The sequence below is a fragment of the Dromiciops gliroides genome, chromosome 5 (genome assembly GCF_019393635.1).
Source record: "Dromiciops gliroides isolate mDroGli1 chromosome 5, mDroGli1.pri, whole genome shotgun sequence".
Taxonomy (NCBI): domain Eukaryota; kingdom Metazoa; phylum Chordata; class Mammalia; order Microbiotheria; family Microbiotheriidae; genus Dromiciops; species Dromiciops gliroides.
This window is the reverse complement of record NC_057865.1, coordinates 21,256,436-21,272,430: the sequence shown is the minus strand read 5'-3', so window position 1 is coordinate 21,272,430 and position 15,995 is coordinate 21,256,436. Positions and strand designations below refer to the sequence as shown.

At 42.2% G+C, this 15,995-nt stretch overlaps 1 protein-coding gene across 1 annotated transcript in view; it reads right to left on the bottom strand.

Moving 5' to 3' along the window:
* Positions 1-1,729: 1,729 nt before the first annotated feature.
* The window catches only part of ABHD5 (abhydrolase domain containing 5, lysophosphatidic acid acyltransferase), a 31,677-nt gene continuing 17,411 nt past the window's right edge, over positions 1,730-15,995 (bottom strand). The window contains exons 3-7 of the mRNA XM_043967179.1: positions 12,290-12,662; positions 5,947-6,101; positions 5,052-5,163; positions 3,099-3,285; positions 1,730-2,093 (exon numbers count right to left, since the gene is read on the bottom strand). Coding sequence (XP_043823114.1) covers positions 2,004-2,093; positions 3,099-3,285; positions 5,052-5,163; positions 5,947-6,101; positions 12,290-12,662 — 917 coding nt within the window. The 3' untranslated portion in view covers positions 1,730-2,003. The remainder of the gene's footprint in view (positions 2,094-3,098; positions 3,286-5,051; positions 5,164-5,946; positions 6,102-12,289; positions 12,663-15,995) is intronic.

Genomic DNA, 15,995 nt, shown 5'->3' with positions numbered 1-15,995 from the left:
CATATACAATTTTTCTTGAAAACAAAATGCCTCGTTCCTTAACCTTCTTGGGCCAACTACTTTATCTGACAAGTGGAAGGAACTATTGATCACCAGGTCATTCATTATACTTGAATGAACCTATAATAAACTCGCCTATGAATGCTTAAAAAAGAATAGTCTGTTTGCTAAGAGGTACAACCCAACATTTACTTATTATTAGACTGTGATCAAATATATTAAGGCATCACTAGCTGTATTTTTCAAGTCTTTATTTAAATTTGCCTCTCTTAAAGGTTTAATACCACATACAAATGTCTCATCTAGTATAACTCTTCCCCAGTGTTTTTGTTTCCCATTAAGAGACATTTTGGCAACCAGTTATATTACACAGCCCTAGTTTTCAATTTCAATGAGAATTTTTTTTAAAAAAATCATAGCAAGAAAGTATTGTCATCTATGGCAGTTATGTATATATAGTGAGATGTGCACACACACTATATATAGTTATAAATTTTTTAAAGTATTCCAATGTTTTACTATTTTTTTTTAATTTAGATACACCCTGAGTTTTCACTACAGAAACCAGCTGATTATTTTTCAGGGCTACATGAGGAGTTGTTGATGAAAATCTGATATTGCTTTTTTTCCTTTTTTTTTTGTCGGGCAATGAGGGTTAAATGACTTGCCCAAGGTCACACAGCTAGTAAGTGTCAAGTGTCTGAGGCTGGATTTGAACTCAAGTCCTCCTGAATCCAGAGCTGGTGCTTTATCCACTGTGCCACCTAGCTTCCCCTTCTGATATCACTTATTACAATACTATAATAAGATTGTTGGAACAGAACAGGAAGTCTGGGCTCATTAATTAATGTTAGATCTTATAATAAGGATCTAATGATAACAAAGACAGGCTGTACAGATAAATCATTTAGCCCTTCAAAGTACTAAAGTATTAAAACCTTTGTTATTAGGGAAACATCATAATAAAAATTTAGACTGCACTTTTTAAGGTTTCCCAAACATTTTACACACATTCCCATCTGATCTCATTTGATCCTCACAATGGTCCTGGAAGGCAGGTGCCCTTATAATCTCCATTTTATAGATAAGACCAAGGCTCAGATTGGATAAGTGAATTGTTCAACCACAGCTAGAAAATGCTGGAAATGGGATTTGAACCCAGGTCCTTGTGGCTCCAAGTCCTGTGTTCTTTCCACTCTGCTGCAATGCCTCTCCTATGTGCTAACATGAGTGTCTTAAACAGTGACTTTTGTGAGGAGTTAAGTAACAAGCGACTATGCTCAAAATGGACTCAGCAAGTTTTCAAGAGATGGGCATCTGCCAAGGCCCTGACCTACTGGCCGATCAGCCTGGAGATATGAACCATGGACCCTTAGTTCTTGGCTTCTTCCAGTCCAATGCTCATTCCCTTTGGCCCCTTCCCTCCCTCCCTCCCCTAAGAAGCTACCCAGCTTGCCACAATATCAAGGACCATGTGGGAACTTCCGATACAAAAATTTGCTATTTCTCAATACATGCTGAGAAGGGATATGACTAACCCAAAGGCACACACATGTTAATCATATGAAGACATAAATAAAATAAATCGCACCTCTATAATACATAACACAATGATATAGCAGTCTTTATAGTGGAAAGGTCAATCCCAATATAAAAAGTATTCAATATAGCAAAGTTATATCTGAAAAAAAAAATCTTCCAGTTAAAAAATCACAATATTTCCACTATGTCAGGGAGGCAAGAAACCCTTTATTTAAGGTTATTAGTTTCTGAGATTTCTGTATGTATTTAAAATTAATTTCTATTTAAAAAGGGGTTCCCATCCAAAAAGGCACTACGTGGTATAAATGTGCAAGTGACTTCATGGAAGAAATGCCAAATGTGCAAAATAAGAGCCAAGGGACCACTCAGTTTCTTTGTGTTGGTTTCCTGATTCTTCACCACATTCTAAGTTATCACTGAGGAGCTGCATCCATCGCCAGTCCACTGAGATCTGAATGGCGTCAATCCACAGAATCGCAAATCTCCTTTACTTTTTGGTTGAATTCTTCGGGTTGGTCAGCATACACATAATGTCCCGCGCCAAGGATAGCCTGAGTGAGAAGAGCTTAAGTCAGTGGGTGTCTGGCGGGATGAGGTGGCCTGCGCCCAGGCTTGGGGCAAAGTGCCAGTTAGCTGTAGAATCCCTTAAGAGAGGCCTCAGCCTGTTTTCAGAGCATAAGTATCAACTTTGTTATTTCTTTTTACCAGACCTGTGACTTCCAGGTGCAGGCAGGAATCTTCCCCTACCAACATACGTCAACATGCAGCTAGCTTCGGAGAAAGGCCTGGGACCAAGACTCAGCCTTCCAGCTCTCTGCCCACTCAGTCCCGATGCTTTCCAGAAAAGGAGCTTTACTAAACTTTCCTAAAAACAAAGGCCAAGCCCTGCCGGGTGTCAGACCAGCCTGGGGGCCACACTGGTACCCCAAAACTGTCCAGAATGTGGAGGGCTGGAAGGCCGGCCCCCAACACCTACTAGATAGTTCTCTATGGGTGAAGGCTGGCCCCCAACACGTACTAGATAATTCTCTATGGGTGAAGGCTGGCCCCCAACACCTACTAGATAATTCTCCATGGGTGAGACGGGAGGTCACTTAACAGAATCGCACCACAGCAGACACATTCCCAACGATGGCAGTGAGACCACAGACTCCCTGAAGGACTCAAGTGTGTGCAAAGATTTGTTTTTATGCAGTTAAAAAGTGGATCTTGGTCAAAAAGAATAAGTGGGTGAGTAATGGAGAAATTTTTTTTTAAGCATTTTTTAGGTGTTCTTTTGAGCTCCAAAAAATAAAGAGATTAGAAAAAAGATCTTGGCAGAAGAATTCTTTTATGTAGCTCTGAAAAGACATTTTAAAACCAGGCAATTTCCTACCCCCTGCCCCCATTAGAGTGTGTACCCCCATAAAGGTTGCACCGACCTCACTCCTCGACCTGGATCCCTGACATGCAACTTAATTCCTAGCACACAGTAGATTTCTAAATTCTTGCTGACTGAGCCATAAACCATTATACATCATGTACAAAAGAAAACCTCAAATAGAGCGAACACTCACTATAGTCTTCACGTACGAATGTGGCCGTAGGGACTGGATGGTATTGCCAGAATTGCCATCTATGCAGGATCGGGCTCCATAGATTACGGAGATCGGGATGTCCGGGTCCATCTTCCCAATCCGCAGGAGCATCGGCCTTTTTGCCCAGCCATAAGGAATAGTCATATTTCTAAAAGCAGTCTCACCGCTGAAAAGTAAAGGAGAAAGTCCTAGTAAGATCTGGCCAATTAAACCAACGATGTCATTTCGTTAGATGACAAGAAGCAGCACCCATTCCCTTCATGACCAAAACATGAGCTACGTAGGCGGGGAGGTAGAACCCATGACTGTCAATGGGAGAGAAGTCCATCCTGTCCGGTCCCACCCCACTTAAAAAAAGTTATGAAACGATACAAACCTGACCCACCACAAACTTCCGCCAAATGCAGTTTGCCAGAAGTTCTTTTATTTTTACCTTCTGTGGATTCTCCAGCACACCTGAAAGGCTTCTTTGCTATGCTCAAGACCCCCCAGTCTCCCTCTTTCAAAGTGTCTTGCTGAAAAGACCAAGGTTGTCCACTTGGGTTCCAACTTGTGCACACTTTCAGGATCTCTGCCTCTACAAGCAGCCCCTCATGCAAATGACTGACTCTCTAGTCTGGAAAGAAGCTGGCCTGCTCCCTTCAGAGGCAATGGGCCGGAGGGTCTTTCCTAGCTCTATCAGACTCAGGTCTTGGCTGGCTACTTTGTGACTGCCACAACTCACAAATGCTTGCTGACTGACACGTCCCGTGTCTGATTTGTGACTGCTGTAACTTTTCCCATAATATAGAACGGTATGTTTATTATTTAGGACTTTTTGTAACTGCAAGAGTTATTTTATCCCTTTATGAATTTGAATAATTGCTCTTAGGCAAAACATCCACATATGGTGGTGCATATGCTATTGTTACCCCCATGGTCCCCTTCCTTTTGTATATTAATAAGTGGGAGTTTTCCCCCTGCTGGTTAGGGTTGAAAATTCCCCTACGTAAAAAGTCCAACTGCATCGATGTACAAAATCTTAGTAAGTGACAGTCCCTTTTAGCAAAGGCTCTACTGTCTGCCTCCAAGACCATGGAGAAAAGGCATCTAGGCACTGGTCACCCAGGATGCTCCTCGTCGGAGGTGAGGGCACACAAGATGTACACCGTGGCATGACTCCACACGGTTTTCTTCATGATCTTAAAGCAATGAGATCTCTTGGTTTCCAAAAAACTATGCTTTCGACATGGTGCCAATCGGACCCAAATGGAAGACTTCTTTATAGACCCTCTAACATTACATATATACAAGCAGCGCCCTCTTCTTGGCCACCCATCTACCTTATTGTTCATTACTTATCTTATCACAACTCCAGCCAATTTCAAGCACACACTCTTATCTGTTTCTATCTCCCTGGTGAGGTTCAGAGTCGTGTTGTCTTCCACCTATAATGCCCATTTAAATGTCACCTAGATATCTTTCTAGAAACAGAGAGCTAAAAACCAACCTCTTCCATGAAGCTTTCCCAAACCACCCCACTCAGTGATGTTTCATTCCTCTGCCATTCTAACCCACAGACCCTATGGACTATATGCCATTACTCTTTAACTTGTCAGAGTATAAACTCCATGAAGGGAAGGAATATATCTTAATTATGTTTTTACTTTCCTCAGCACTCAACACAACACAATGCTTTACATGTAAGGGCTTGAGAAATGATTGACACAATTTTTATGTCTTATCTTTAACTTAATTTTGTCATACAGTACTGTAAAAAGTATTTTCTATGTAGTAGGTCCTAGTGGTATTTGTTGAATGATTTGCAATTAAGTTAAAGATTATTAGATACTCTTAAAAATTTCCAAACACTTTTCTGTGGTACTCATTTTTCTAGTGTATTTTTCTAAAAACGTATACAATCATAATAACTTTAAGAAACATGAAGCTTACCTGGGTGTCTGTACATTACAGTGGTAGATATATTCTGTCACGGTATCATCTTCAAACATTGAAGCATACTTTCTCTTAAAATCAGGCCTTAAACGCTGCACAAGGCTTAAGCCTAAGGAATAACAGAGAACACAAGTTTCTCCCTTAAAGTCTACTAAAAGCTTAGAGCCTAAATCTAGCCAGTTTTAGTACTAACCTCCATAAAGAGTGCTTATGACAGATATACAGACGTTAACCTTAAGTATGAAAACAAATGAAGTAGACCCTAGACAATATGCTCCCCAAAGTAACACAAGTAGGTATAACATAATTAAGAGCTTATTTTGAATGTCAGCTAGACACACGCCAGTGTTATCTGACCATACTCACTGTGAGCCTGAGCACTAATGAAAACCAGGGAAGGAAGAAGGGTGGGTGGAGAGTGGTGTTTACTTCCCCAGGATGGAGCTGGTAGTTTCACATTCAACCAGCAGGAGCCTCATATGTAAACACACACAAGACAAACCCTCCCAACTATAACAAATCAATCAGGAAACAGAGGGGGAAAATCACTAACACAAAAGTACATTTACCAACACGGGTGTTAGGGTCTACAAGCAGGCATCAGATCCATTCTACATTCATTGCATAATTTAGACATTTTGGAATTTCCAGATAAGGTAGGAGATAAGAGATTTTGCTGACCTATAACTTCTACAATAATGTAAGGAATGGACTATAATTATTATTAATTGCTAGACAACATCAGAGGGACTATTTTTTCCAAACAATGTAAATTGAAAGTTGTTTAAAGATATTACTGATGGTTTCCCAAAAAAGCAATTTTTAAAAGTGTTCTCTCTTGGTTTATGTTTATCAGTGCATGGATTTCCTTTCCTAGAAAACAAGTACTTACCAAAGGGTCCAGCAATCCTGAGGCCAGCTAACGGATTAAATGGGGTCAATACGGCTCCCAAGGCTTTGATCCACACTGGAATTGGCCTATCTTGATCTGCATTGTCAGGTCTCTCTGGAAAACCCCATGGCTCCACTAAGATAAGATGCTTTACTCTATTGGGAAAATAAGACATTTTCAGATATAATGGGTTTGCTGGAAGCAGATCCAACATCAATTTGCTCTAGGATCACTGAAGCCACTTAAATTCTTTGGGCTTTGCCTTTCTCATCTGTAAAAAGGGGACAGTAATATGTCTGTAAGACCACAGCCTCACCAGACCATCACGGAGAATCAAAGCATTGATCTATCAATTATCTATCAAGTGTTTAATGCCTACCACATGGCAGGCAAGTGTTAAGTGCAAAAACATTCTCCCTGCCCCCAAGGATCTCACATTCTAATTAGGGAGATCAAATGCAAATGACTGTATAGTCAAGCTCTATGTGTATATGGATAGAGTGCAAACACAGAATAATCTAAGAAGGGAAACACTTACTAAATGTCATCTAACACAAACTGAAAGGACACTGGAGGAGAGCACATTGGGGAAACAGTAACAAAACAATTTACAAAAGAACCCGGAGAAAATGTTCATAAGGTACATTCCAGGGATGGGGGCTCTGACAACCCTGGAGGTATCCGAGAGCTGGGATGGACAGGAATCTTGCAGAGAAATGGCCTTATGCTTTTACTGTGTGTTTGTGGCTGCTAACTTATCCGGAGGCCTTCTAACTCAGCCATAGGTTCCCACTGGCTTGGGCTACCCCAGAAAGAAGAACAGGCCACAATATTCATCAGCTTCCTAGATGAAAAAAATGGCATAAAACCTTAGAAAATTCTCCCTCTCTGGCTAGTCTAGTCTGTACGAGAAGGCTGGTGTTCAGACCTTTGCTGGACAAACATGGGTTGCTCACTGTGCTGCTGGGAGGAGGAGCTGGCCAACTCTCCTTCCTGCCTCTCTCTGTCTTTGGGTCTCTGGAGGCCTTCTTCCTTTCCCAAGCAGTTCAATGCCTGGCTAAGAGGCTGTTTCCAAACCTATCCTCACAGCTAGGGCTCCACTATGTTGTCTGATTGGTGAATGCTTGCCATACTGAGACTGGCCTCAGGCACCCAACTATGTTTCACAGCCACCTTCCTGCCCTGTCACTGCCTGAGTTTCTACAAACCTCCCACTCACAGCTTCTAGAAAGGCACAGGGCACATCAATCAAATGACTGATGGTTCAACTTCCCTCTGCCTGCAAAGCCAAAACAACCTTCCCAGGTCGTCACCTGATACCAGGCGTTTCTCCATACTTTGCTACCTGCTCACCCTGGCAGTTCCCTTGGCACTTGTGGCTGTCTCACTAGGGAACAACCATCCATTAGCCCCCTCTGGCCTCCTCCTTCCATTGCTGAGTTCTTGGAGCCTCCAATCTGAGAAAGGACCTGTCTTTTCTAGTTCTCTCCCATCTCTGCTTCTAGGTATCTGGAGCCTCACCCCCACCACAATGTGGGCACACCCCTTCCCACCACCCAGCCTTCAGGGTCCCTTTAAGTGTCTGCACTTATTAGGATCTTTGCCTTTCCCCTGAAGGCAGACTAGTCTGTCTTTTTACTTGTATTTGACCCCAGTGCTTAGCTGTGTTTGGCATACAGTCAGCACTTAATAAATGCATGACTTCTTATCAAATTATCTGTCCATGTCCAACTCTCAGTCCAGTACCTGACACATAGTAAGTGCTTAATGCTTCTTTCATTCATTCAAACACATTGATGTCCCTTTGAATACCTGAATGTAATTTGGTGCTCACCTCTTTTCTAGTTTTGCCCTTTCACAGGTTTATTTTCATAGCAAAGGAGGAAAAACAGGAAGGGGGGGGGGAAGAGAGACAGTGATTTATCCCCACCTCTTCCCCATCTCCTAACTTGGTCAGGATAAGTTAGGTCTACAAATGCAAAGGAATTTAGCCAAAAATTCCAAGTCATTTATTTGTAGCATGTAAGTTTTGGAAAGCTGCACACAATTTCCTGGGCATTAGTAGCTGATTTGGTTCATCTGTAATTAGTTAATATCAAGTGTGCACTGAAAAAAAACCATTAAAATTCATATACATGCTTCTAAAATTATATCCCTAGCAAAAAAAACAAGACTGGACAAGCATGTTCCCTTCACTAAACTAAACATTATCTTCATTGTCACCAAAACTATTTCACTTAAATATCAGATATCTGTTCTTATGGCCAAATAAAAGGACATCATAGTGACAGTCTAAACTTTCTAAAATCATCTGATTCATCTTTGTAAGGTACCTTCTTCCAAGGTAGTCATTCCTATTCAAATGGGGAAATAGATAGATGCAGGAACCAAATACTTTTTTCAGATTAGAATGCATTGAGCCAAAATGAATGGAGGAGGGCACAAAGTGAAGATCATATTTTAAAAGTCATCAGGGTCAAGGAGTGAATAATTTTGTTCCTTCTTAAACATTTTCAAGTACCGGATCCTTCTTTTTCTGCACCTGGATTGTTAAATGAGATTGGATTACAAGGCTTACAAGTGAGAACCAGAATTGATGACTCATACAAATTAAAAAAACTTTAAAGGCACTTCTGAGAGCAGCATGGTCCAACAGGAAGTACCGGCACAGGAGTCAGGGCACCTGGGTTCAGGTCCAGTCTCTGACTCTTAGCACCTATGTGGACATCAGTCTTGTCATAACTGGTAGGTTATTTCTTTCCAGCTTGAAACCCAGGATCCTGACCTTAAGCTGGCTCCCATGCCTTCTTCACACCTTTCCTCCCCTGTGAAAGGAATGAATGAGTGACAGAAAACAGGTAAGCTAGAAAATGGGAAAGTGAGGTCAACTTTAAAGCAAAAGGTAAATAGTCCTTCTCCAGATGTGTGATAAGAACAGGCAATAAAGAAAGAAGAAAGGACAGAAAAGAAACGAGAAAAAGAAAAGCTAGAATTTCAGGATCCAAGGACCCCACAGGCAATGGAAAATGATGGCTTTCCTGAGGATTGAGTATCAATTACCAAGGACTAAGGGTCTCCCTTCTGATAGGAAGGAAAAGGGAGCTCTGAACTCTACTTGCATCTCTAGAGTGTGCAAGGTTTGTTATTTCTACACTGACCAAAGGACTTCCTTTGAATTTGATCTGCTGCCTTCTGGCAAATGAACTGTTTCATGCAACTGGCATTCAGAAAGTCCCAGGCACAAACAAATAAAGAAAAAACTTCTCCACAATGGGAACAGTACAAAGGTAGAAGGAGCCGCTTCTGGAGGCAGTGGACTCCACATCATTGAAAGGTGGGAAATTTACTTCATAATTGTCCCTGAGACTCAGTAGGGGACAAGAGCCAAGGTGAGAATATGAGCATCTTATTCCAAAGGAGAAAGAGAAGTAAAGGGGGGGGGGGGGGTGAGGAGACAGAAGAGGGAGCAGGCAGTCACACTCAAATGAGGAAACCGACACCTCACAGGGGGCGCACCATGGTGAGGCTTGATGGAGGCAGGACTATCACTGAGATTACCCAGACAGAAAGAAGTAGATGAGGAGCTTTAGAAACAAGTCACAAGCTGCCACTGAAGCTGGTGAATCACACCTGGGGTCTCTGATAACCTGAGCCCTATATTTTAGGGAGGGCATGAATAACTTGATACCAAGAGGAAGGTGAGCAGGCCAGTAGAGTCTCGGAATCGTGTCAGGAGAAGATGGCTGAAGGGACTGGGATGGGTTTACCCTAAAGATGTAGCCGGTGGGGAGGGGCGCACACCTGTCTCCATGGTAGTCCGAGGCCATCCCTTGGAACATGGTACTTCAATACCAGAGGGCAACACCGGGAGCAACGGATGGAATTACAGGAAGAAGTTTAGGCTTGATGCAAGAAAAAAGTGAACAATCAAAGTTATCCAGAGGTGGGATGAACTACCTCGAGAGGTAGCAGGCTGGGATACCCTAGGCGGAGATTAACTGAGACACTATAAGCCTTAAAGCACTGAATCAATGTGAGCTGTCATGAGTATTTCCTAACAATATCTCCGCCCCCACCCCATCAGAGTATACAGGAAAAGCCAGAGCCTTGGCCTGACAAAAATTCTTAATTCAGGAAGTCAAGCTAGAAATATGAATAGACAGAAGAAGACATGTCACAGCTCTAGGGATGGCTAAAACACAAAGCGAGAGGAAGAGAGTAACTCCATAGTCACTACAGGCAGAGCTTAGGCCAAAGGTATGGCTTGGTCACAAGATCTACTAGAATTCCTGGAAAAGATGAAACAAGGAAAAAGCTTCTTTTTTTTTTTTAAAGAAAAGGATTTTATAAATGAAATGAAAACTAGAGAAAAGTTCTAGAAGAATTAGGTGCAAAATCTCACCCAACTAATCGACTCCCTAGGATTTTAAATAAGCCAAACAGAATCCAAGACTCCACAAAACACAAGAAATAAGAACATCAAAAAGACTGAAAATGAAGAAAATGCAAGGTTATCTCCTTATCAAAAACAACTGGCCTAAAAGTAGGGAAGAGACAAGGAGAGATAGTCTAAGAACCATCTGGCCACCTGAAAAATACAAACAAAAAGTCTGGAACAAGAAATCATACATGAAAACTGCTCAGACATATTGAAGTCAGAAGTTCCATTTCTTTGTTGGGCAAACACATTCAAATAGGGTTTCCTGAAAAGCCAAGATGGGCACTCTTTTGCTTGTTCTTTAGATTCTGTTCCTTCACATCTATTATCCAAAAGACTCTCTGACATGTATCAAACAGTCAGGAATTCACTCGTGGATCCTGGAAGCTACACGCCACCACTTAGGCCACTTTGTGCTTGCACTGGAGAGGAAGGCATGGCAACTCAAGGGGCTGGCTTAAGATAATGATGGTGACAATAACCACAACAGCCAGCGTTTCTACAGCTCTTGAAGATCTGCACAGTATTTTACACGTGTAAACCACCCTGTGAGGAGTTAAGTGTATCATCCTCATTTTTACAGATGAAAAAACTGAGGCTGAGGACAGAGACACAGTCACTTGCCCAGGGCTAGACAGTTAAGGAAGTGCAGCCAGCAGGAGCTGACCTCAGGTTTTCCTCAGTCCCGACCAATCCAGCATCCTAACCCCTCAGCCACCCACAGAGGATGAATTTATGGAGTTTTGGACACCTTTTAGTTTCACCCAAATCCTTTTGGATTGTACCAAGTCTTTCTAGACTGGACACTTTAATTCCAACAACCTTTAATCCTGACTGAACCCCAGAAATATCTTTCCCCCCCATAACCCAGATGAATTATCTGTAACCTGGTCATCCTTTTGGCAATCACTTTGTACAATTAATATAACTGAAGCAAACAGTATAGCTCCCCTTCAGAGGTAACATAACTCACCAGTGGAATGCTTCTTGTTGCTTAGAGCAATCCGAAAAGATGTCCTAACAAGTCGAATGGGGTACAAATAATATATAAGGTTGCGCCCAGTCCAAATTTTCTGTGATTACATCATTGTTGAAGCTAATTAACACCTGAAATGAACGAATAAACTTCTCCTCTTACCACTCTTGCTTCTTCATTAAAGTGTTGACAAATGATAAAGTGGCTCTGAGATGAGTTCAATAAGAGGGATGAGGAGACAAGGCAATTTACACCCTCAGTTTTTCTATGTAAAAATGTCTAGTCAAGGATGTCCAAGCAACACTTCTCATCAATGAGAGGCCTTTTCCTAATTCCTACATTACAAACATAGTGTGTTTTGAAGTAGGGAAGGATCATTGGTATATGTTACATTCTGTCCAGCAGATCACAGAGTGCTAGAAATGCAAATGCAACAGACCTAAGGCAAGTGTGCTCAGTCAAGAAGCGGCAATGGCAGCTAACATCTAACATCTAAACACAGGATCACTCCTCTAGCTTCATACACATTCAGAACCCAGGTCTGTGCTCCCAAACCTGGCCTAGGAAAAAGCCTCCTACCTCACAGAGCAATTATTACAGAATTCGGGCTAACAACTGGAAGGGACTGTGACCTTTTCAAAGACACTGAAGGGGTCATTCGCACATTTTGTCTCTCTGGGAATTTCTTCTTTAATGACGAGCAGCTACTCTGACTGGCTCACACATTTCACTGCCCCGATAAAAGGAAGCCAAGACTTGATAATGGTTTTGTTCTTACTATCGTTGATCAGGTTTATAATTTTCCTAATGTTGAAGCAGCCCTGAATTGCTAATATAAAGGCCATCTGAAAAACAAATGTGTCCAGACTGCTTCCAGATTTATGATTCTATAATTAAAATTTCATTCCCTCCTGCTGACCTCACTTTACCTTGATGGATACTTCAGTGAATAAGCAGCAGCCAAGAATCCACCCAGATTGTGTCCAAGCAAGATCAGTGCATCCAAACCTAGAGTACATCTCCATTCTTCTATTGTTTCCACAAACTGGTCCTCGGCTTCTACTGCATCGCCACCAAACTGGGGTCTACTACTTCGCCCAAATCCCAGCAGGTCCAAAGCATATACAGGTCTGTTTTCACAAAGATCTCCAAAGTTGAGTGCCCAGAGTCCAACCCCACCTCCAAAGCCATGGAGGAGGACAAGTGGAGTCTTCTGTTCAATATCATGAGAAAATTTTAGTGTCCATATTTTGTTTCCATTGGATACACAAACAGGTTCTTTTTTGTATGGACAGGGCACACCTGAAGAAAACAGAAAACAAAAGAGAAATTTTGCTTAATTTAACCACACCTTTTCTGGGAAAGAGAATATGCTCTTATTTAATATCTAAAAACGCATATCCCAGGGGCAGCTAGATGGCGCAGTGGATAGAGCACCAGCCCTGGAGTCAGGAGTACCTGAGTTCAAATCCGACCTCAGACACTTAACATTTACTAGCTGTGTGACCCTGGGCAAGTCACTTAATCCCCAATTGCCTCACTAAAATAAATAAATAAATAAATAAACAAACAAACAAACAAACAAATAAATAAATAAATAAATAAATGCATATCCCATTATCAGATCACTGATTTAAGCTAATTCTAAAAAATTATATAGAAAACTTGTACAAGAGCTAGTTGCTGCAACCATGGGCAACTGAAAAAGCTTAAGCATGAGACAGGCCTAGATGTTCTCCTGTTGGTCCCGAGGGTGCTATACTTTGACCATGAGTCTCAAGACTTGGATGATGTTCATTATGCTTTGCTCCAGAGAAAATACGTCAACAAGAATTTATTCATCACCTATTATGTGCCAGGCATTATTCCTTTAAATAAAGCCAGGCTGTTAAAAATACAGGAGAGTCTCCCTAAAAAGATGGGGGAAGGGCAAAAGAAAATGAAAAAGAGGGATTCATATTAAAATCTAACTGAGGAGTTTAAGTATTTTAAAAGTCAAGACCAAATGGAGCAGTTCCAATCAAGGGGAAAGAGCAATGAATAAGAAACCTAGGGTCCAGTTTCAGCTCAGCTACTAACTCACTATATGGTCTTTGGGTATATCACAATTCCTCAGGCCTCAATTTTTCTCATCTACAAAATGGCAGAGGGGGCAGCTAGGTGGCACAGTGGATAGAGCACCAGCCCTGGAGTCAGGAGGACCTGAGTTCAAATTCAGCCTCAGACACTTAACACTTACTAGCTGTGTGACCCTGGGCAAGTCACTTAATCCCCACTGCCTCACCAAAAAAAAAAGAAAGAAAGAAAGAAAGAAAGAAAGAAGGAAAGAAAGAAAGAAAATGGCAGGGATGGGCTAGCTAGCAGTGTCAAGGCCCCTTTCAGCTAACTGTGATTCTGAATCAGTAGATGTATCTCGTGAATGGAAAACTCTAAAGGGGGGGTGGGGTTGGGGGCTGCCAACATTCTAAGTGGGAGAGAAGAGAATCTCCAGTTGTGTCCCACATATCAGATGCTATGGGGGAGGCACACTTGGGGAAAGACAATGTTGGCGACAGGAACCAAAGAGAAGAAAAGCTTCATACAAACTCCAAGAAAATCCAAAGGTAGAAGGCATAGAATAAACCAGAAAGAATCGGAGGGTATACAAGCTGGTTTAGCCCAGCAATAAAGAGTTCTATCATCTAAAAGGGCCTATTGTGACCCATACTAAATACAAGAGGTACAAATGAATAACAGGAGTGAAAGGTGGAGAGAGTATGAACGTAAACAAGACCACAGCCTTAGAGAGGGCGGCAGACTAAAGGGAAAGGACAACTAGTGCTCCTGTGGAACTACGGAATAACTAAAAGTATGGGGCACATTCATCACCTACAAAGGCACCGTGGTAAACTCAAACTGCACGACTGGTGCCATGAAATCCCCCCCACACACACACACACTATAAGTTAAGTTGTGTAGCTCCACTGATGGGGTGGGACTGCAGTGAAAGGGGTGGAAGAAAAGGAATAAGGGAAGCAAAGAATGGGGAAGAGAGGCCAGCCCAGGGCCTCAGCCTCTTCTGAAACAAGGTGCTATGTCCCATCTCATCACCAAAATCAAAGAAAATTTCTATTCAGAAATCCAAACAACTGGCACTGGACTAAAGGAAGGCCATTTCAAACAGGCCATGAAAGGCCACATTTTCAGTTCAAGGGCTAAAGCAATTTGAACAGAAGACTACCTTAGATGTCATACATGCGAGTTCTTGAGAGCAAGAAGTAGCAATTGCAACATCACTGTATGAAACTTTTCCTACTTTATAGAAAGCAGGATTATAAAAGGATTAATCAAATGCAATTTTCTATTCCAAGTAGACAGAGGGCTGGACCTGGAGGCAGGAAGACCCTACTTCAAATCCTGCCTTTGAACATTTACTAGCTGTGTGACCCTGGGTCAGTCACTTAATCTCTCTGGGTTTGTTTCCTCACCTGGAAAATGAGGGGGGACAGACCCGATCGTCTCTAAGATCCCCTCCAGTTCTAAATTCATAATCTTGTGTTAAGTACATGAATCGATTTTCAATCTATTTTCAAGTCATCACTTAAAATAAGATTGCCCCACCTCTAGATAGCCAAATGGCACTCATTCCTTTAGTATTCAAACATAAATACAAAGATTCACACATAAACTCCATACCTCAAAAAATCTCATTCTCAGTTTATCTGTATATTTTATATTTTGAGTCCTCACTAAACTTCTCCTCTGATGCCTCATCATCGGTGGCTCTAAGGCCCTGACAGCAGACTAGAAATTCTCCCAGGTGTCCCGGTGAGTTAAAGAGCTTCCAAGATGGCCCCAGCACCTGACTCCATCTGTCATGGGGAGAGGTTCATCGCCAGAATGTTGGTGACAAAACAATGAGTATTTCCAGCCACACAAAACACAAAGATTGCCTACAAAATGGGAAGGAAGTACACATGCTGCTGCAATCAAGGGATCACATCAACTTCACAGTCCTCCTGCCCTGAAAGCAGCTTAGGATCACAAGAGGAGAGGTGAACTCTGGGGGACAGATCACAGAAAGTGCTTTCCAGCACAGTTACCAAGGGAGTCTGGTCTCACTTCTCTTCATTAATTAATTTCTCCCCGAGAAAGGTACCAACACAACAGGGCCACTCTGGAGCTGGCCACTGGGGAGGGAGGATGGTTTGCCAACCTCTGACACAGGAAGGAATCTCCCGTATATAGTGTTTCAATTTAATTTTCCTTATTCCCTTTAGGGGCACTCTGCCACAGACTCAGGAAATATAGTCTGGCCCACCAACCCTATTTCTTGCCTTGCAACGCACACTGTGACTGTCCCAAACTTCTTTCTCTTATCACTGAACACATTCTCACCCCCACACTCATGGCAAGCAGACACCCTTACTCTATCTGAGGCAGCTGAGGGCAAGCCCTGGCAGGTTCCTTCCCCTCATCTCCTCAGCACTGTGTCCTTTCCCCTCCAATCTCTCTAGCATCAAAAGAACACCAAGGAGGGCAGCTAGGTGGTGCAGTGGATAAAACATTGGCCCTGGATTCAGGAGGACTTGAGTTCAAATCTGATCTCAGACATTTGACACTAGCTGTGTGACCCTGGGCAAGTCACTTAACCCT